Source organism: Eremothecium cymbalariae, chromosome 3 (assembly GCF_000235365.1).
Source record: "Eremothecium cymbalariae DBVPG#7215 chromosome 3, complete sequence".
NCBI classification, from domain to species: domain Eukaryota; kingdom Fungi; phylum Ascomycota; class Saccharomycetes; order Saccharomycetales; family Saccharomycetaceae; genus Eremothecium; species Eremothecium cymbalariae.
In genome coordinates, this window is record NC_016451.1 from 119,397 (window position 1) to 138,546 (window position 19,150).

The 19,150-nt window shown below is 41.4% G+C and overlaps 11 protein-coding genes across 11 annotated transcripts; 7 read left to right on the top strand and 4 right to left on the bottom strand.

The window, feature by feature from the left end:
• Positions 1–918: 918 nt before the first annotated feature.
• MET13 (methylenetetrahydrofolate reductase (NAD(P)H) MET13) lies at positions 919–2,748 on the bottom strand (the record flags this gene model as incomplete). The annotated part of the gene is made up of 1 exon (XM_003645344.1): positions 919–2,748. The coding sequence occupies one exon, from the start codon at positions 2,746–2,748 to the stop codon at positions 919–921; it is 1,830 nt and encodes a 609-aa protein (XP_003645392.1).
• Positions 2,749–3,072: 324 nt separating this feature from the next.
• Positions 3,073–4,758, top strand: TDP1 (tyrosyl-DNA phosphodiesterase 1; the record flags this gene model as incomplete). Its single annotated transcript, XM_003645345.1, has 1 exon — positions 3,073–4,758. The coding sequence occupies one exon, from the start codon at positions 3,073–3,075 to the stop codon at positions 4,756–4,758; it is 1,686 nt and encodes a 561-aa protein (XP_003645393.1).
• A 243-nt stretch (positions 4,759–5,001) lies between these two features.
• Positions 5,002–6,597, top strand: PCS60 (Pcs60p; the record flags this gene model as incomplete). Its single annotated transcript, XM_003645346.1, has 1 exon — positions 5,002–6,597. One exon carries the CDS (start codon positions 5,002–5,004, stop codon positions 6,595–6,597), a length of 1,596 nt encoding a protein of 531 aa, XP_003645394.1.
• Positions 6,598–7,143: 546 nt separating this feature from the next.
• PDB1 (pyruvate dehydrogenase (acetyl-transferring) subunit E1 beta) lies at positions 7,144–8,223 on the top strand (the record flags this gene model as incomplete). Its single annotated transcript, XM_003645347.1, has 1 exon — positions 7,144–8,223. The coding sequence occupies one exon, from the start codon at positions 7,144–7,146 to the stop codon at positions 8,221–8,223; it is 1,080 nt and encodes a 359-aa protein (XP_003645395.1).
• Positions 8,224–8,903: 680 nt separating this feature from the next.
• Positions 8,904–10,568, top strand: Ecym_3067 (uncharacterized protein; the record flags this gene model as incomplete). The annotated part of the gene is made up of 1 exon (XM_003645348.1): positions 8,904–10,568. The coding sequence occupies one exon, from the start codon at positions 8,904–8,906 to the stop codon at positions 10,566–10,568; it is 1,665 nt and encodes a 554-aa protein (XP_003645396.1).
• A 60-nt stretch (positions 10,569–10,628) lies between these two features.
• SCS3 (Scs3p) lies at positions 10,629–11,732 on the bottom strand (the record flags this gene model as incomplete). Its single annotated transcript, XM_003645349.1, has 1 exon — positions 10,629–11,732. The coding sequence occupies one exon, from the start codon at positions 11,730–11,732 to the stop codon at positions 10,629–10,631; it is 1,104 nt and encodes a 367-aa protein (XP_003645397.1).
• A 223-nt stretch (positions 11,733–11,955) lies between these two features.
• Positions 11,956–12,339, top strand: SOH1 (mediator complex subunit SOH1; the record flags this gene model as incomplete). Its single annotated transcript, XM_003645350.1, has 1 exon — positions 11,956–12,339. One exon carries the CDS (start codon positions 11,956–11,958, stop codon positions 12,337–12,339), a length of 384 nt encoding a protein of 127 aa, XP_003645398.1.
• Positions 12,340–13,013: 674 nt separating this feature from the next.
• On the top strand, positions 13,014–13,457 carry Ecym_3070 (uncharacterized protein; the record flags this gene model as incomplete). Its single annotated transcript, XM_003645351.1, has 1 exon — positions 13,014–13,457. The coding sequence occupies one exon, from the start codon at positions 13,014–13,016 to the stop codon at positions 13,455–13,457; it is 444 nt and encodes a 147-aa protein (XP_003645399.1).
• Positions 13,458–14,002: 545 nt separating this feature from the next.
• On the top strand, positions 14,003–17,524 carry PYC2 (pyruvate carboxylase 2; the record flags this gene model as incomplete). Its single annotated transcript, XM_003645352.1, has 1 exon — positions 14,003–17,524. One exon carries the CDS (start codon positions 14,003–14,005, stop codon positions 17,522–17,524), a length of 3,522 nt encoding a protein of 1,173 aa, XP_003645400.1.
• A 179-nt stretch (positions 17,525–17,703) lies between these two features.
• DUO1 (Duo1p) lies at positions 17,704–18,336 on the bottom strand (the record flags this gene model as incomplete). The annotated part of the gene is made up of 1 exon (XM_003645353.1): positions 17,704–18,336. The coding sequence occupies one exon, from the start codon at positions 18,334–18,336 to the stop codon at positions 17,704–17,706; it is 633 nt and encodes a 210-aa protein (XP_003645401.1).
• Positions 18,337–18,517: 181 nt separating this feature from the next.
• ATG12 (Atg12p) lies at positions 18,518–19,141 on the bottom strand (the record flags this gene model as incomplete). Its single annotated transcript, XM_003645354.1, has 1 exon — positions 18,518–19,141. The coding sequence occupies one exon, from the start codon at positions 19,139–19,141 to the stop codon at positions 18,518–18,520; it is 624 nt and encodes a 207-aa protein (XP_003645402.1).
• Positions 19,142–19,150: the final 9 nt, after the last annotated feature.

Genomic DNA, 19,150 nt, shown 5'->3' on the forward strand with positions numbered 1-19,150 from the left:
ATGAGATGCGCACAGACGCACAACTCTCTGAATTTTGAGGAAGGTAACAATAGAGGTGTTAGACGCATCTTTATTACGTAGCCATGATAACTAGGAATCCCCAAGAACTTTTTTATTGTAGCATTTGACGGGGGTTTTCACTTTTTCACTTTTCCAAGGCTCATCGATGAGTACATTGTTACATTAAGGAAAGAGATGTTCGACATAGAATCGTAGAAACTACTTTTTATGTCGACTCCTGTCTCTTGTATTAACAGGAGTTGCAGAAGATGCTAGCTTACTGGAAAATTTTCATTTTTGCTGTCTTTTTAAGATTAAATAATTATGTATGGCCTGCGTATGACCGTTTGCCTGCAGGACTTTGGATCTATAGTCTTTTTGGATCTATAGAGGTAGACAGCCTTATGCAGACATGTGTATAGGTTGCTATGCTGAGTTGGTGCAGCCATAAGCTACAATTTTTAGAAGGGAGTTTTTTATTACATAATTTGCCTTTAACAGCGATTAGGTGTTGTCATTTAACCCCTCTTGTTGTAGTATAAGTGGGAAGTTGCCTTATTTTTTTGATCTACGGAGTGCCAACTAAAGGTAACTTGTGACACAGACCAAGACAGCTTACCAATATATTAGTCAGATGATCTTTGAAAGTCCACTGGTTTCGGTTTGTTAATGTTAACTTTTAAAGAGTAGATGATAATAATTGTAAAATCCCTTGACTTGTTGAAATGCAGGAAATATATATATATATATATAATGAGAAGTCACTGTTAAATCCATGTTGAAATGCAGAAAGTGAACAAAAAAAAATTTTTCTCCCACCATATGAGTAGTGAAGTTTGCCAATTGTTAGGGCAAGTAAAAGAGTATTATATCTTAGATTTTACTTGCCATTGGTCTGGTTATCATTACTGGGTCCAACTAGAACAGCTTTGATAATAATTGATAGATTCTGTCTTCTTTAGTGACAAAATCGTTATCGACGATGTTAATTAATGCATAATCTTCAATTACAGTTTGGAGTAATTCTGCAGATTCTAATGCATTGTTTTCTTGGAAGCTTAATTTCCAATCCAGTAGGATACGGTAGAATTCCTCCTTCCAAGCTAAAAATGATGATTTTTCAACAACAGTTGGTTGCAGGACTTCTCTACCGGCAAAGACGCCCCATGTGACAGCGTTTGCTTTACTTTCATCCGGATGATTGGTTGCTAGCATGTCGTGGACGTCGACGGAGAAGTAAGTTAGAGTTGGATAATTGGCATTGATATCCTGATGAAAGGCCTCTAACTTGTTCTTTGGTAGCAAAAACTCTAAATATTGTTTTTGGTAAACATAGCCATCAGCAGGGCCCCAGCCAAATAGTAAGTGAGTTGAGGGGACACCATTAACCTTTGGCTGGGAGTTAATGGTGAATATGAGATTGCTGTTGAGTGTGAGCAACGAGTCAAGAATTTCATCAACTTCACGACTCAAGGGCACATCAGACCAAGGTAAACATTTTATATTTCCTTTCAAGTAAGTAATGAGTAAGTGGGCCAAATCCTGCAGGGTCTTTGGTTGACCCCATAATATCAACGAACGCTCGTAAGTTTGTCTTAGAAGCGTACGGCCGCAAAGGTCGAGGTCACCGTAAGCAGGCGATGACGAATCACCAAACCTACCATTCGGGAACTCATCAGCACTCCACATAGCAGTTCTTGCAACATATGAATAGGGTCTTCTCTGCCAAAAGATGGGCCTAACTGATTCGTTTCTTCTGTTAGGATTCAAGGACTTTCTCCAAGGTAACGCCTCAATAGAACCGCGCCTGGCACTCTTTTCCGCCCCATACTCAAACGGCAATACTCCTAAACGATCGAGGATCATCAACGAGGCATGTTCCAAGTTCATCGTGTACATGTGTAGGTGAGTTACGTACCCTGAGTCAAGCAACTTTTGACAAATATCCGCCATTATCTTAGTACCAATTTCACGTACCGCCTGGTCGTTGTCCTTTACAGGCTCAAGCTTTTCATAAAACATTTGAGGAATATGAATTTGACACCACTTGGCACGACGTAAAAACGAACTGTACGAAGTTATAGGCATAATACCTGGAATAATAGGCACATTGATCCCAACTTCACGCACTTTCCTACACCAATCAATGAAGTTATCTACATCGTAAAACATCTGCGTCACAATAAAATTCGCGCCAGCATCCACCTTTTCCTTCAAATTACGAAGGACTTGCTGGGGATCTTCATCCTCCTCATATCCCTCAGGGTGGCCCGCTACTCCAATGTCAAAATGATCTCCATATTTCTCCCTAATATAAAGCACCAGATCCTTAGCGTACCGAAACCCACGTTCACAGGGGGCCCAAGTATCACCGACAATTGGTGGATCCCCCCTAAGGGCCAGAATATTCTGACACCCTGACTCATAAGCTTGCTTCAACGCCTCATCAATCAACTCACAGGGCATATTAGTACATGTTAAATGCATACAAGTCTCCAACCCTAGCACACTCTGCGAAGTCGAAACTAACTCCGTAGTCAACTGAGACTTTCGACCCCCCGCGTTCCATGTTATATTAATGAACTCCGGCTGCGACTGGTACATCTTGTCCATAAGATCATATAAGTTCTGAACACCCTGCGCAGTCTTGGGTACAAAGAACTCAAAGGAGAAGCTTGGACGTCTGACTCCATTCTCATCCGTCTGCTGCTGTTCACACAACTGTTGAAGCTTTTGCGATATTCTCATTCCACTTATCTATCAGGTGGGATCTTTCTCACCCCGAATCCCGCAGCACGACCCTTGTTCTGCCTCTCTGGCTGTCAATCGTCTGAATTCCTAACCCTTTATATAACTTGGATCCCTTCCAGACCACCACAACCACCTTCTTTGTTAGCACATGCACAACATGTGCAGTCATCGGGGTTATAATGACTAGTCCAGCCACATCTCGTTTGAGCGGTGAATGATGATCACGTGGTATGGTTGAGCTTAATGGAAAACCCTCGAGTTTAGTAAACTTAGGGTCAAAGTAACTGGTGAAGTTGTTGAAGGAAGACCAAGCAGGAAAGTATGGGTAACAGCGTGAGGGATGCAGTGAGGCAACGATGGGGACATGTAAAATATTCGGAGTTGGGTGGGTTAGCAGAGGATGCGGATAAGAAGCGTGGCGAAGAAAGATTAATAGAGGTTGTTAATTTGACGTCAGAAGAAGAAGAAGAAGAAGAAGAAGAAGAAGAAGAAGAAGAAGTGGCTGTGAAGAGTATATGGCCGATTAAGTTGCTTTGGAGCGAAGTTTATGATGATGAGGGGGATTTTGAAGCGGGAGGGGAATTTTTGGTGAAGTTGGAGGAATATTTGGGGGATGAGTTGTTAGAGATGGTTTATTTGTTTTCGTTTCAGTATGAGATGGATTGGGTTCTTTCTTTGATACCTGGACATGTTAAGGTTGTAGTGACGGCTCAGGAGGGAACGGTAATTCCTGCTTCGAGTGGTGGGGGCGGACATGATGTGAAGTTTCGGATGCTGAGGATGCCTCCGTTTTGCAGTCATCATTCGAAGTTGGTGGTGGCGTTCTATAAAAATAGGAGTTGCCGATTAATGATGCCGTCGAATAATTTCACGGCAATGGAATCACAAATCCCACAGCAGATGGTATGGGTTTCGCCAATCTTGGAATACGGGGGAGGTTCTTCAGCGGGACCACAATCTTTGTTCCGTAATGAATTGGTGCGGTATCTAGAACGATATCCGAACCCAGATTATACATTGATATCTAGACTATCAGTTATAGATTTCAAGCCCTTGGATGATACGGCTGCAGAGTTTGTCTTTTCTGCTCCAGGTGGGGGGGGCGAAGATCTCTCTGGGCTGCCTCTGCTGTATCAACGTTTACAAATCACGCCACCCAGGATACGGCAGGCAGCCTGCAAGAACCAGCATCAGCATTATTTTTGCCAGACTAGTTCCATTGGTTCCCCTGTGAATTATAGAGCAAGTAGTGACCCACGTAATCTTTTTACAAATTTGATGGTGCCCTTGTTCTCTGGTTCACTGTCATCTTTGCCAAAAAGCGCCCGGTCCTGTCCTGGAGCGGAATTTATTGAGACTACTCTGAGGGTAAAGCAGATCCACCCACATATACTGTATCCCACAGTAAAGGAGTTTACCCAGTGTACTCCTGGCTGGCTATGTAGTGGTTGGTTCCATTTTCATTATGATAAGCAGCCAATCGCTAAAATGCAGTACACCATGCTTAAGGAGAATAATTTTCTCGAGAAACAACAGGAATATGAATTGAAACCAGGCTCTACTATCGCATTACCTATCATCAGAAGAGACAAAGTACCTTGCCATACAAAATTCTTCTTTAAATTCACCAGTGCTAGTGCTCGGTCCTGGAATACAGAAGACTGTGATTGGGCACTTTTCACATCTGCAAACTTATCTACGCATGCGTGGGGTAAACCCCCTTCTTATGTACCAAAAAACTACGAATGCGGCGTATTGTACCATTCATGTGAAACCATAAAAGTACAAGTAGTATCTGCTAAGGACATAGCGTATTCCCAGAACAGGAGCAGTCATCATAGGTCGCAAATATCCACATCCTCCTCTCGACTCAAAACTGTGGTAAATATCATGACTCCTTTCTGGCTGCCAACAGTCCCATATAGTGAGCTTGATCAAGCATTCTGTGCTAGCACTAATTACGTAGAGTTTGACCAAAACGGCATGCAGTATACATGTCATTCTTAATATTTCTCTTACATGATGATACTCATGATGATGATGATGATGATGACTATTTTAATCGCAAAAGCGCTCCTTTATCGCATACGACCGAACGGAATTTTTCATTTTTCAGTATATATTCGAGGACATATAGTATGATGTTCAGTATTCATTTATACTTCAAAAAATAGTCTACAGATGCAATTTTTGTAGTCAAAGCATTGCTAGAGGCTATTGAATCGTCCAATACTCCAATATACACCAACCATGTCGAGGTTCAACGATATTATCAAGCTGTCAAATAATACAGCAATTATTGTGCCAGAAACTGGCCTTAAAGTGTCATACAACGACTTGGCAGACATTTTGGGTCATGTGCAAATGATGTTTCATGATCCTCAATCACCAGTGTTCCAAAGTGGCAAACAGTCTACCATTGCTATTTCTATTCCTAATGGTTTGGAATTCGTTGCTGCGTTTTTGGCGACGTCAATGCAAGGAAATGTCGCTGCACCTTTAAATCCGAATTACAAGTTTCAGGAGCTTGAGTTCTACTTGAGTGATCTTGAGGTGAAAGTTATATTCGTGGCTAAGGGAACCACTTTAAATGCTGATTCAGACCTTGTCAGAGCAGCTTCTAAGTTCTCGTGCCATCTGGTTGAGCTTTCCTATGAGAACGCTCGTAGCCGTGTGGAATATGAAGTTTTCTCCCCAGAAAACAGGTTTCAATCCAGTATCTACAAATCACAAGAAAGAAACGCCCAGTTTGTCAACACCGAGTGTTGTTTCCCCGGTTCAGCTAAGGCGGACGATGTGGCATTGGTTCTCCATACTAGTGGTACTACATCCAGACCAAAGATTGTTCCGTTGTTGCATTCTAATGTGGCTACAAGTATGAAAAATATCGCGAACACCTACAAGTTGTCTCCATCTGATGTATCTTACATCGTCATGCCGCTATTCCATGTCCATGGGCTTATTGGAGCGCTACTCTCCTCCTTTTACGCGCAAGGATCTGTTGTAATCCCTCCAAAATTCAGTGCCCGGTCTTTCTGGCCCGACTATCTAAAGAATGGTTGTACGTGGTTCAGCTGTGTCCCAACAATCTCACAAACGTTGCTTAAGGTTAAGAAACCCAGTCCAATGCCTAAAATCAGATTCATTCGCTCTTGCTCCAGTGCGCTGGCGCCTGCGACCTTTTATCAACTGGAGGAGGAATTTGGTGCCCCTGTAATTGAAGCGTATGCAATGACCGAGGCCGCTCATCAGATGACAAGCAACGAATTGCCTCCAGGTATGCGTAAACCAGGCTCCGTTGGAAAGCCGCAGGGCGTTGAGGTCGTTATTTTGAATGACGATGACGAGGTCCTCCCTCAAGGTGCCCAAGGAGAAGTCTCCATCCGTGGTCCAAATGTAACCCCAGGCTATCGTAACAATGATAAGGCCAACAAGGAAAATTTTACTCGTGAAGCACATTACTTTAGAACTGGTGACCGTGGTTACTTTGATGAAGATGGTTTCTTGATACTAACTGGTAGACTCAAGGAACTGATCAACAGAGGTGGTGAGAAGATATCCCCCTTAGAACTCGACGCTGTTATTCTGTCTCACCCAGCGGTTGAAGAGGTCGTATCTTTTGGTGCCGCCAATGAGAAGTACGGCCAGGTAGTCAATGCAGCTATCGTACTAAAGAAGGGCAAGTCTCTCCAATATGGCGACCTTGTAAAATTCATGGAAGAAAAGGTGGCCGCATTCAAGATCCCTGAACGCGTGTACTTCGTCACCAGTCTACCAAAAACACCAACAGGCAAAATACAAAGACGTATTGTCGCTGAGTTGTTTGCTTCCCGTAACAAACTGTAACACATTCATTAATTTTCATTGCCCCGTTTATATATATTCTATATAAACTCACATTTAAATTTGGTTTTTGCGCTACCTAATTTTGACATTTGAACAGTATATATAAGAACGGCAACCTATTTAACAAACTGACTGCTCCTCTGGCTTCTAGTACTTCGTAACCTATCGTCTGCTGCCTCGAGCAATGCTCTAGGAGGCTAGTCCCTGAAACTATTCAAACGGTTTGCCTGCAATGCGCATCAGATCTATCGCCCAAGTTTATGTAATCAGTTGGTCGCTTTTCGTTGAAAATTTTTCGAAGTTTTTCCAAGATATAAAAGGGGCATACTTAACATAATAAACTTCCCATTTCTTTCTTTCGCATGTTATTACAGAACTTTCTAAATGTTCTCATAGAAGGAATTTGGGAAATCTGTCTCTCTGACGAACCTCTCTCCCCAGTTGGAAGTACTCGCTCACGCACGATTACAATCACAACAAGAAGTTAAAAAGGATTTTAATTCTCTAGTTTTTTTTTAAATTCAAGTATTCCTTTCCATATAAGATATGTCTTATAGATTTTCGGTTATTTCGAAATTCACTAGACCTCTGGGCTCTGCCATGCAGTGGCAAGCTAAGAGAATGTCATCAGCCAAGACTATGACGGTCAGAGATGCTTTAAACAGCGCTATGGCGGAAGAAATGGACCGTGATGATGATGTTTTTGTCATTGGTGAAGAAGTTGCACAATATAACGGTGCGTACAAGGTCACCAAGGGGTTGTTGGACCGTTTCGGTGAGAGGAGAGTTGTGGACACACCAATCACTGAGATGGGTTTTGCAGGGTTGACTGTTGGTGCTGCTTTGAAAGGTTTGAAGCCTGTTGTTGAATTTATGTCTTTCAATTTCTCTATGCAGGCCATTGATCATGTTGTGAATTCTGCAGCAAAGACATATTATATGTCTGGTGGGACTCAAACATGTCAGATGGTCTTCAGAGGTCCAAATGGTTCTGCTGCTGGTGTTGCTGCTCAACACTCCCAAGATTTTACCGCTTGGTACGGTTCCATTCCGGGTTTGAAAGTTTTGACTCCTTACTCTGCTGAGGATGCTAGAGGTTTGTTGAAGGCTGCTATCAGAGATCCTAATCCAGTTGTTTTCTTGGAGCATGAATTGTTATACGGTGAATCTTTTGAAGTCTCTGAAGAAGCACTATCCCCAGATTTTACTCTACCATACACTGCAAAGATTGAAAGAGAGGGTTCCGACATTTCCATCATTACTTACTCCAGGAACGTTCAATTCTCTCTAGCTGCTGCTGAGATTTTGGACAAGCAATACGGTGTGTCTGCTGAGGTTCTTAACTTGAGATCTATCAGACCATTGGACGTTGATGCTATCATTAATACTGTTAAGAAGACCAATCACTTGATCACCGTTGAATCTACTTTCCCTGCATTTGGTGTTGGTTCTGAACTGGTCGCTCAAATTATGGAATCTGATGCCTTTGACCATCTAGATGCCCCAGTGCAAAGGGTCACCGGTGCGGAAGTCCCAACTCCATATGCCAAGGAACTGGAAGACTTTGCGTTCCCTGATCCAGACACTATTGTCAGGGCCGCTAAGAAGGTCTTGTCTATTGAATAAATGACTATCCTCATCGTATAAAAAATTGTCCTCAATTTGTTTTTTTGTTTGATTTGGTTTTCATTTTTTCACTATTCTTTGCCATTCTTGTATCTCATACGTGGTGTCTCGACTATATTATCCTATCCTTTTCAGAATACTAATCGTATCTGTAATTGTCTTATGAGATGTATTCATGTGCCGTTGAATGAATTCTAGAGAGGTATAAAAGAGAGCTCGGAAGGAAAGAAAAAAAATCTCAGGCATCCCAATCCATATTCCTTTTATCAACCCATTTCACTTTTTAAACCATCCTCGGCACCAGTTGTTTCAAATATGTGTTCATGAACGCTAAGGTGAGATGGCGTTCATTCAATTCGCTTAATTTGCAGCTGTTCCCGAGGTCCCTCCCCACACCTAATCCATTCTGTAACATTCTCGGTTTTTATATATGGTTAGCTGTCCAGAAAGATAAGGAGAGAGATCTTTGCTGGTTACTGGCCCCCATCTATATATACCTTGTGTAGTTTTTTTATACTCATTAATACCTTTTTCTTTTTTGAGCTTCACTGTTTTTAGTAGGAAGATATCTCTTCTGATTGACAACTTTAATAAAAAAGTACGTGCAGCCTTACAAAAGGACAGACATTTGTAACTTTATCTATTTACAACCTTCAAGAACACAAAGATATTCCTAGACTATGCTGAGCTGCAAGCGGCAATCACAGCTGGCCTCCCATGATTTGCCACAGTTCTATCTTCTCGTGGTGCTATATTTTCTCCAGGGTATACCTGTCGGGTTGGCTTTTGGTACCGTGCCATTTCTATTAAAATCAGTAGCCAAAGATACTTCATTCACCAAGCTTGGTGTTTTTTCCATGGCCACCTATCCATATTCGCTTAAGATATTGTGGTCGCCTATAGTTGACTCTATCTTTAACCCCAAGGTTGGTCGTCGTCGATCCTGGATTATTCCAATCCAATTTATCTCTGGCCTGATGCTTTGGATAGTTGGGTATCTGATTTCAAAAGGATTGCTCTTTGAGGGGGTGGATGCTGCATATAATGTGTCTTCTCCAGATACCTTGTCTGATATTAATGTTACAAGCTTAACTGTGTGCTTCTTTGTTTTGGTTTTCCTATGTGCTACACAAGATATTGCAGTAGATGGGTGGGCATTAACTATCCTATCTAAGCAAAGCTTGAGTTACGCTTCAACGGCTCAGACTGTTGGTTTGAATACAGGGTATTTTTTGAGTTTCAGCATCTTTTTGAGTTTTAACTCTGGGCATTTTCTAAATAAGTATATTCGGTCCACTGCTCAAGATTATGGGTTGGTTAGTTTCAGTGGATATTTAAAATTATCAGGATGGATTTATATGCTTGTGACGTTATACGTTGTATTCTACACCACCGAACACCCAGTTACGAGTGGGGGATTGCCAATGGCTAGTCTAAAGAAAGATGATGATGATGTCAAGGAAGTCGATATGGTCAATTCATCTGGGCGTCCATTCACCCCAGTTGAGTACGAAGATAATTCACCAATTGAAAAGGCATCTGTGATATCCGTTTATAAATCCTTTATTAAAGTTTTAAAGCTACCTGCTGTTCAATCGTTAATTATATTGCACTTCATTTCAAAATTTGCCTTTCAATGCAACGAGGGTGCGACAAGCTTAAAGCTCTTAGAAAAGGGCTTTAAGAGAGAGGATCTGGCGATCACTGTTTTAATTGACTTTCCATTTGAAATTATCTTCGGTTACTATGTTGCTAAGTGGAGCTCAGAATCCAACAAAGATGAACCTAAGACAACCCACCCTATAATACGGTCGATTGTCGGTAACGCTGGCGTATTGACTCCGTGGCTTGTGGGTTATTTGGGAAGAGTTATTGCTGCGATTCTGGGAAGTTATGTTATAGCTCAATTTCCAGTAGATGGCCGAATTACGAAGAGGTATTTCCTGTTAGTTATTATCCAAAATTTGTTGGGATCTTTCATGGCAACTGTCCAATTTGTGGGAATGTCTGCATTCCACACACTTGTTGCTGACCCATTGATTGGAGGCACTTACATGACTTTGTTAAATACATTGAGTAACTTGGGAGGTACATGGTCTCGGTTTTTGGTCATGACGATGATTGACCATTTTACAACTTACGATTGTAAAGGCATTGAAGATAATATTGTTACCATTACAAAACAGCAGTGTTTGAAAAAGGGCGGCCAACCTATCATAATTAGAGATGGGTACTACGTAACAAACTTCATATGCATATTCGTTGGTCTATTTCTATTTTTCACTTACACCAGAAGAAAAGTGCAATATCTACAGGCATTACCAATTTCTGCATGGAGAATTTAGTTCACATTTTAAGACAAACTATAGAAACATTTAAACTTTATAAAAGGACTTTGTCACATTTCAATAAATGTACCAATAAATTAAGGAAACAACAATGTATGCTGCTATTAACCCAGTAAGCTGTTCACCAAGTGAGTGAAACATGGTACACGTAATGAAAAAGGCCCACAACCATGTAAATATAAGACCAATTAAAAATATTACAGGATTTTCCCAAATAATATAGGTTACTAGTAGAATAATAATTTTAAATAACGTCCAGAAACATTTTAGCGGTGGATAAACGAGCGTTTTCAGTATTAAAGGGGTTTGGTCGCTATCATCATCATCAATCAAATTCCACACGAGACCGTTATTTAAAAGCTCCTTCACATATGCAAACGACATTCTGAAATATGTATAGCTGGTGCTTCTTAACCTTCTCCCAACCTTATCTGAGAACAACCTTAATTCACCAATTAGGAACATGGTCATCAACGTAATTAAAAATACATGCCCACTAGGGTCATGTCCACCAGTCCAATATCCACCAAGTTTTCGACACATTTGACCATTATCAATTGGGTAAGCATTGTTTAACGCCTCGCTTATAAAAGAATTCATAGCACTGTTACTAGGGCTAGTATTCTCACACGGGCCTTCCCCTAACCTACAGTTTAACCAGTAGACTGTTTCCTCCCCCATACCAGCATTACCGTCTCTTCTCTCAGAGAACCATTTTACCAACTTCTTCAATGAACCCAACCTTCGTGGTTCTGAATCTTGAAACTTCTCACTAACAACCATAGCTTGATCAAAAACATCAAAGCTACAATGACCTCCTGTAAGCTTAAATACAAGGTCCATGATGGGTGCCACACCCACCCAAACTGACTGTGTAAACGTAAACCACCATACCGTAAGGAGAATATACCTTATCAGCGTCCTTTTAATATTAGTATGACTCAAATCACCATATCTGATTTGACACCACCAAGCTATAACTGACGTCCAAAACCATCCACGTTTTACGAACCAAACGTTGAGTATACCATCTTTATTAGCTACCCAAAAATCTGAAATTGACAGCAAACTAATCACATTTCCCACCACAAGGATGCTGGGACATAAAAGAAATAGAAAGCATTCTGACGCAGACCTAAAACGCTGCAACCTCCGGTTCATCTTTGCATAAACATCACTTCTGGCGTCACTTCCATACTCAATGTGTTGAGTGATTTGGAATTCAAAAGCTTCTAATTTCTTACATCATGATCTACGTATATTGTAAGAAGATGATGTTGAGCTAATCAACATCACCATCTATCATTAACCAGCTGGTAGAAGGTGATTCTACGATAATTGACTTGATCAGGAGGGCATATAAGGACGTTTGTTAATTATAACTATGTCAACGAAGTCGGAGCAGCCTAGTGTAGACGCATCTGGAGAACAAGAAGAACTTCCCAGTCGGTTCGAAGTGGAACTGGAATTTGTACAATCCTTAGCTAACATCCCATATGTTACTTATCTATTGACCCAACACCAATTGTGGCAAGATCCTAAATTCAAAGCATATTTGAAGTACCTTGAATACTGGTGTGAGCCTCCTTATGCTCAGTACATTGTTTATCCGAATTCATTGTTTGTGCTGAAGCTACTTAATGGGTTCTTTGACAAGGCTGTTGTCAACGAAGACGGCGTTTTAGAAGGTGCAGAGGAATTGCCCAAAGTGCTGCAAATCCAAGGTGGGCAATGGATGAACGAAATGGTAGAACGGTGGAGAGCTTGAAGGTTCTGTTGCACTTTGTTTGATGTTCTTTTTTGCAAGGTGGTTGGGTGATGATAAATTGATACTACAAATTTGACTCATTCTGAATACAACAATGGCGCAAAGCTGGTCTGCCAGCATTGTTATAAGCATAGTGGTCTGCCCATACACTTCTTTTTGTAAGATGGATGCCTGAATATTGCATGCAGTTCGCTTCACCATAGCAGTATCTATTTCGGACGGCACCGCTAAGTCCTACAACAAACAATATAATTAAATCTGAGTTAACAATCAACACTGAGTTACAAAACAATAACCCCACAATGTAGTTTGCTGTTGAATGCAAGCTTAAAAACGTTTCACAGTACATCTTCACCAATTTAACTTAAATTAAGCTCAAGAAACGGTCATATTTCCCGATCGGGCGATTAATGACCTTACATCTAATACATTCAAGTGATTGGCATCACTGTATCAACTTGGACAATGGATAAAGCACGGGCTCCAATATGAAATTACAACGAGTTTGAAACAGGTCTGAATAAATCTTCTTAACTCATCTAGTATCTTTAAAATCATATAAAGAGGAACCATATAACGCATTGAAATGTGCTTCCGTCCTCTTTTCTCCTCTTTCATTCCCTTCCAAGAACCAGCCAAAAAAAACAATTAAATTGCAACCTTTTACAACCATTATGAAGTTATCTAGTTTACTTCCAATCTTGGCAGCCGCCACTACAGCCATCGCTGCTCCTGTGCAGACCCAAGGTGCTGAATCCCATCTCAACATTCCTCAAGAAGCCGTCCTCGGATTCATCGACTTAGGCAATGGAAACGACATTCAAGTTACCACCATACTTAACGGAACCCAAAACGGCATCCTGTTGTTCAACTCAACTGTAGCCAACGCTGCCGCTGCACCTTCCGACTCCACCCTCGCTAAACGTGACGCGGACGCATGGCATTGGCTAAGATTCAACCGTGGCGAACCCATGTACAAGAGAAGTGCAAGTGCAGATGCGGATGCTTGGCACTGGTTAAGATTCTCCAAAGGTGAACCGTTGCATAGGAGAAATGCTGACGCCGACGCCGACGCATGGCATTGGCTGAGATTCAACCGTGGTGAACCCATGTACTAAAAAGAGAGAGAAGAGAGACTAAGGAAAATAACAAAAATACATACCTCGCTATTATACCGTTGTAATTATATATATATATATAGTATGACACAACTAATATATTTAAACCAACGTTATACCATTATGTCTTACGTAACCCGGCTTCGTCACACGTGATTCCAGGAACAGTAGCTGAAACCGAGTATCTGGACCGCCTAATCCTTCCTTAAAAAGCCGTTTCTTGAGTCACATCATCATGACCCACGCATGGCACGTTCTCGAAGTTCATTGGTCAACGGTCTTGATAACTAAATTAAATCCAGGGTCCACGGCTAATAAGCGTAAAATAACCAAACTATAAATATCGAGAACTTTGCTTGATAAAAGTTCTCCCAATTATGGTAAAAATTGATTAAAATAAGCTTTAACAATCGATTGCTCGAGACAATTGGTGAATATCATCAAAGGACAGGATATATTTTAGAAAGAGGTAAATTCTTTCTATCGTTCGCTTTTGTTTCTCCTTTTGTTACTCTTTGACTGAAATACAGATTGTAAAAAGTGTTATGACATCAAAATTGGCAGGGCTGCGTAATGACTCAAATTTACTTGGTGAAAAGAACAAGGTTCTAGTTGCTAACAGAGGGGAAATTCCTATTAGGATATTTAGAACGGCGCATGAATTGTCTATGACCACGGTTGCGATTTATTCGCATGAGGATCGGTTGTCTATGCACCGTTTAAAAGCGGATGAGGCGTATATGATTGGTGAGGAGGGTAAATATACTCCAGTTGGTGCTTATTTGGCAATTGATGAGATTATTAGTATTGCGCAACAACACCAGGTTAATTTCATCCATCCTGGGTATGGATTTTTGTCAGAGAATTCAGAATTTGCGGAGAAGGTCGAGAAGGCAGGTATTACTTGGATAGGGCCTCCTGCGGAGGTGATTGATGCGGTTGGGGACAAGGTTTCTGCTAGGAATTTAGCAGCGAAGGCTAATGTTCCAACTGTACCAGGAACACCGGGGCCTATTGATTCTGTGGAGGATGCTAAACGTTTTGTTGAGGAATATGGGTATCCGGTTATTATCAAAGCAGCTTTTGGAGGTGGTGGAAGAGGTATGAGGGTTGTTACGGAAGGAGATGATATTCAAGATGCGTTTCAGCGGGCTACCTCGGAAGCCAAGACGGCTTTTGGTAATGGTACTTGTTTTATTGAACGATTTTTGGAACAACCCAAGCATATTGAAGTTCAATTACTTGCGGATAACTATGGCAATGTCATTCATTTATTTGAACGAGACTGTTCGGTGCAAAGAAGACACCAAAAGGTTGTTGAAGTGGCCCCTGCTAAGACATTGCCTATGGAAGTACGTGATGCGATTTTGACAGATGCTGTGAAGTTAGCGAGGGTTGGAAAGTATAGAAATGCTGGCACTGCTGAATTTTTGGTTGATAACCAGAACAGACATTACTTTATAGAAATAAATCCTAGAATCCAAGTGGAGCATACGATTACAGAAGAGATTACTGGTGTTGATATTGTCGCTGCACAGATCCAAATTGCTGCAGGTGCTTCTTTAGAACAACTAGGGTTATATCAAGACCGTATTACCACACGTGGATTTGCAATCCAATGTCGTATTACCACTGAGGATCCAAGTAAGAACTTCCAGCCTGATACTGGCCGTTTGGATGTCTATAGATCTGCAGGTGGTAATGGTATCAGGTTGGATGGTGGTAGTGCTTTTGCTGGTGCCATTATTTCACCCCATTACGACTCGATGTTGGTAAAATGTACTTGCTCGGGCTCCACATATGAAATTGTTCGGCGTAAGATGCTGCGTGCTTTGATTGAATTCAGAATCAGGGGAGTGAAGACTAATATTCCTTTTCTATTAACCCTATTAATGCATCAAGTCTTTATCTCCGGTGATTGCTGGACCACTTTCATTGATGATACCCCACAATTGTTTGAGATGGTAGCCTCTCAAAATAGAGCGCAGAAATTGTTGCATTACCTGGCAGATCTTGCCGTTAATGGTACATTTATTAAGGGCCAGGTTGGATTACCTAAACTACATACTCCTCCAGATATTCCTCATCTATATGATGAAAATGGTGAAGTATTGGATATTTCGAAACCTAGCTCTGTTGGTTGGAGGCAGGTCCTTTTGGAGAGAGGTCCAGAAGAATTTGCAAAGGAAGTACGAAAATTCAATGGTGTCTTACTGATGGATACTACTTGGAGAGATGCTCATCAATCGTTATTAGCCACTAGAGTCCGTACATACGATTTGGCGGCTATCGCACCAACGACCTCACATGCTCTGGCAGGAGCTTTTGCTCTGGAATGTTGGGGTGGTGCTACATTTGATGTCGCCATGAGATTCTTACACGAAGATCCTTGGGAACGTCTTAGAACTTTACGTAGGTTGGTTCCTAATATTCCCTTCCAAATGTTGTTGCGTGGTGCTAATGGTGTAGCTTATTCTTCTTTGCCAGATAATGCTATTGATCATTTTGTTGAACAAGCTAAAAAGAATGGTGTGGATATATTTAGGGTATTCGATGCGTTGAATGATTTAGATCAGTTGGAAGTTGGCGTAAATGCCGTTAAGAAAGCTGGTGGTGTTATTGAGGCTACGCTATGTTATTCTGGTGACATGCTACAACCAGGTAAAAAGTACAATTTGGATTATTACTTGGAACTTACCGATAAGATTGTCAAGATGGGAACCCACATTCTTGGTATCAAGGATATGGCTGGCACATTGAAGCCATCGGCTGCAAAATTGTTGATTGGCTCTATTAGGACAAAGTACCCAGCTTTGCCAATTCATGTTCACACACATGATTCAGCAGGTACTGGTGTTGCATCTATGGTCCAATGTGCACTTTCAGGTGCAGATGTTGTTGATGTTGCCATCAATTCCATGTCTGGATTAACATCTCAGCCCTCTATTAATGCCTTACTATCTTCATTGGATGGCGATGTTGATACTAATATTAATGCAGACCATACCCGTCAGTTAGACGCTTACTGGGCGGAAATGAGGCTTCTATACTCTTGTTTTGAAGCTGATTTGAAAGGCCCAGATCCTGAAGTCTACCAACACGAAATTCCAGGTGGCCAGTTGACTAACCTATTATTCCAGGCCCAACAATTGGGTCTGGGCGAGCAATGGGCGGAAACGAAAAGGGCTTATCGTGAGGCTAATATGTTGTTGGGAGACATAGTGAAAGTTACTCCTACATCTAAAGTTGTTGGTGATTTAGCACAATTTATGGTCACTAATAAACTAACTTCCGATGACGTTAGACGCCTGGCTGGCTCCTTGGATTTCCCAGATTCAGTTATGGACTTTTTTGAAGGTTTAGTTGGCCAACCATATGGTGGCTTCCCAGAACCACTGAGAACAGATATCTTGAAGAATAAGAGAAGAAAGTTAACGTGCAGGCCCGGGTTGGAATTGGCTCCGTTTGATTTGATCAAAATTAGGGAAGAGCTGGCTTCTAGATTTGGTAACATTGATGAATGCGATGTTGCATCCTATAATATGTATCCAAAGGTTTACGAAGACTTCTGTAAGATTAAGGAGCAATATGGTGATCTATCTGTCTTGCCAACAAGGAATTTCCTGTCCCCGCCTGTTATTGGAGAAGAGATTGTCGTCAACATTGAAAAAGGTAAAACATTGATCATAAAACCACAAGCGATTGGTGATTTGAATAAGGCTACCGGAAGAAGGGAAGTATACTTTGAATTGAATGGTGAATTACGTAAGGTCTCTGTCTTGGACAAGTCTCAAAAAGTGGAGACTGTTTTGAAGCCTAAAGCAGATGTTCACAATCCCTTCCAAATCGGTGCACCAATGGCTGGTGTCGTTATTGAGGTTAAGGTCCACAAGGGCTCCATTGTACAAAAGAGCCAGCCGTTGGCTGTCCTGAGCGCAATGAAAATGGAAATGGTTATTTCTTCTCCAGCAGATGGCCAAGTTAAGGATGTTCTCGTTACTGATGGTGAGACCGTTGAAGTTTCAGATTTGTTGATCGCATTAGAGGAGGTAGTCACCGTCAAATAACCGGCCTCTTGTATTTTTGGATTCCAAAATAAACTTTTATGTTAAACTGTTTAATTAATCTAAACCTGTACGTCTTTATGCCAATGTGCGGTTTTATCATTGATAAGCTACATTTTATAATATAATATATATATATACATATGCTCACAAAACCAATATCACAACCATAGGGTGATTGTCTAACGGAACATCCTCCGGTTCTTCGCACCAGTAGTAACCACTGGATTCGAGACGGGCTTCCGAACCTTAGCACTACTCCTAGGTATACCAGATGCCCCCACTTTACCCTTTTTATAATTCGCTGTTGCCTTAGAAAAAGGCTTCTTAGGAAGAGGCGCCTCTACTGTAGCTACAGCAGGTTTGTTCTTCTCTTGAATCTTCCTTCGTATCTCCTCCACTTCTGCCCTTTTATTCTCCATATAATTCTGCTTCTTGGCCTCATCCCCCTGTGTTGCATCTATATATTTAAGATACTCCTTATCATCCAACAACTCGCTAACGTAACCCGCCTGAGATTGGATCTTGATCCAAGTATCTAACACCTTGTTCACCGACTCACACGTTTTCTTTATCCTATTCAGATTATCCGACGTCGAATGTCTCAACGAATTATTCAAATGTTTTATAACTGGCAGTATACTATCCAGCTGTTCCACTTCTTTCAAAAGCGTGGGCGTAGAGACTGAAGACATAAACAACGGCAGGGACCCCCCATTCGTCTTAGTATTATTCAACTGGTTTGACCGCATCTGATCAAAAATTTGCGGAATCAACTTATCAATAGTCGCATTATCTAAATTTGTATCGCTCATGATCCCAAACTAAACCCCTCCTCTTTCTTATTCCTGTTCTTCTGCTTGTTTGATAGTACTTTCGTCTATGTGTGTTTTATCTTTCCTAAATTTTATTATTTAAAAGGGCCCCACAGCATTAAGCTAAATCCCAAGCACTACATACAGACGCACAGAACTAGTACTTATTCACCATATATGTTTATCCAAAGGCAACTGTTGCACAGTAAGATACTACAAGCTCATCATTTACTTTGAATTGCTCCCAGAGCTGACCAACATTCTGTTGTGGAGTTGGTGCGAATGAATTGCTAATGTAACAATGAACATCTTCTAACCTTAGTTTCTTGCATAAAAACATCGTTACCATCGCAAACGTATGAGAACTGCCAAGTTTACATACCTGGGGATCTACCTGGGCTATTGATCCGATCGGCTGGAATCTTATAGAAATCTTTTGAGGTCGGATTGGGCGTTGCGGCTGCTGGTGCTGCTCTTCCATTGGTTCTAATGGTGATGACGAAGCAGATCTCTCCTCGCTTACTTGGCTACCCATGTAAGCAGATGTCTCCAAGGGAAGTTCGTCTTCTATATTTATAGAATCGTATTCATCTCTAAAGCTATTGTCTGTAGTCGCACTTGTTGGAATGTCATCATCGCTTGCAGAAGGCAGTTGAAGTCTGTTCAACCGTTCGTTATATTCTTCCAGTCGATTCTGTAACGACTCTTGTGTATGATGTGCAGACGAGTTTATGACACCCTGGCTGCTGTCGAACTGGGACTGGCTAGCACTGCTTTCTGTTTCGCTCTCGAGCACCGAGCTCATCGATCTGTA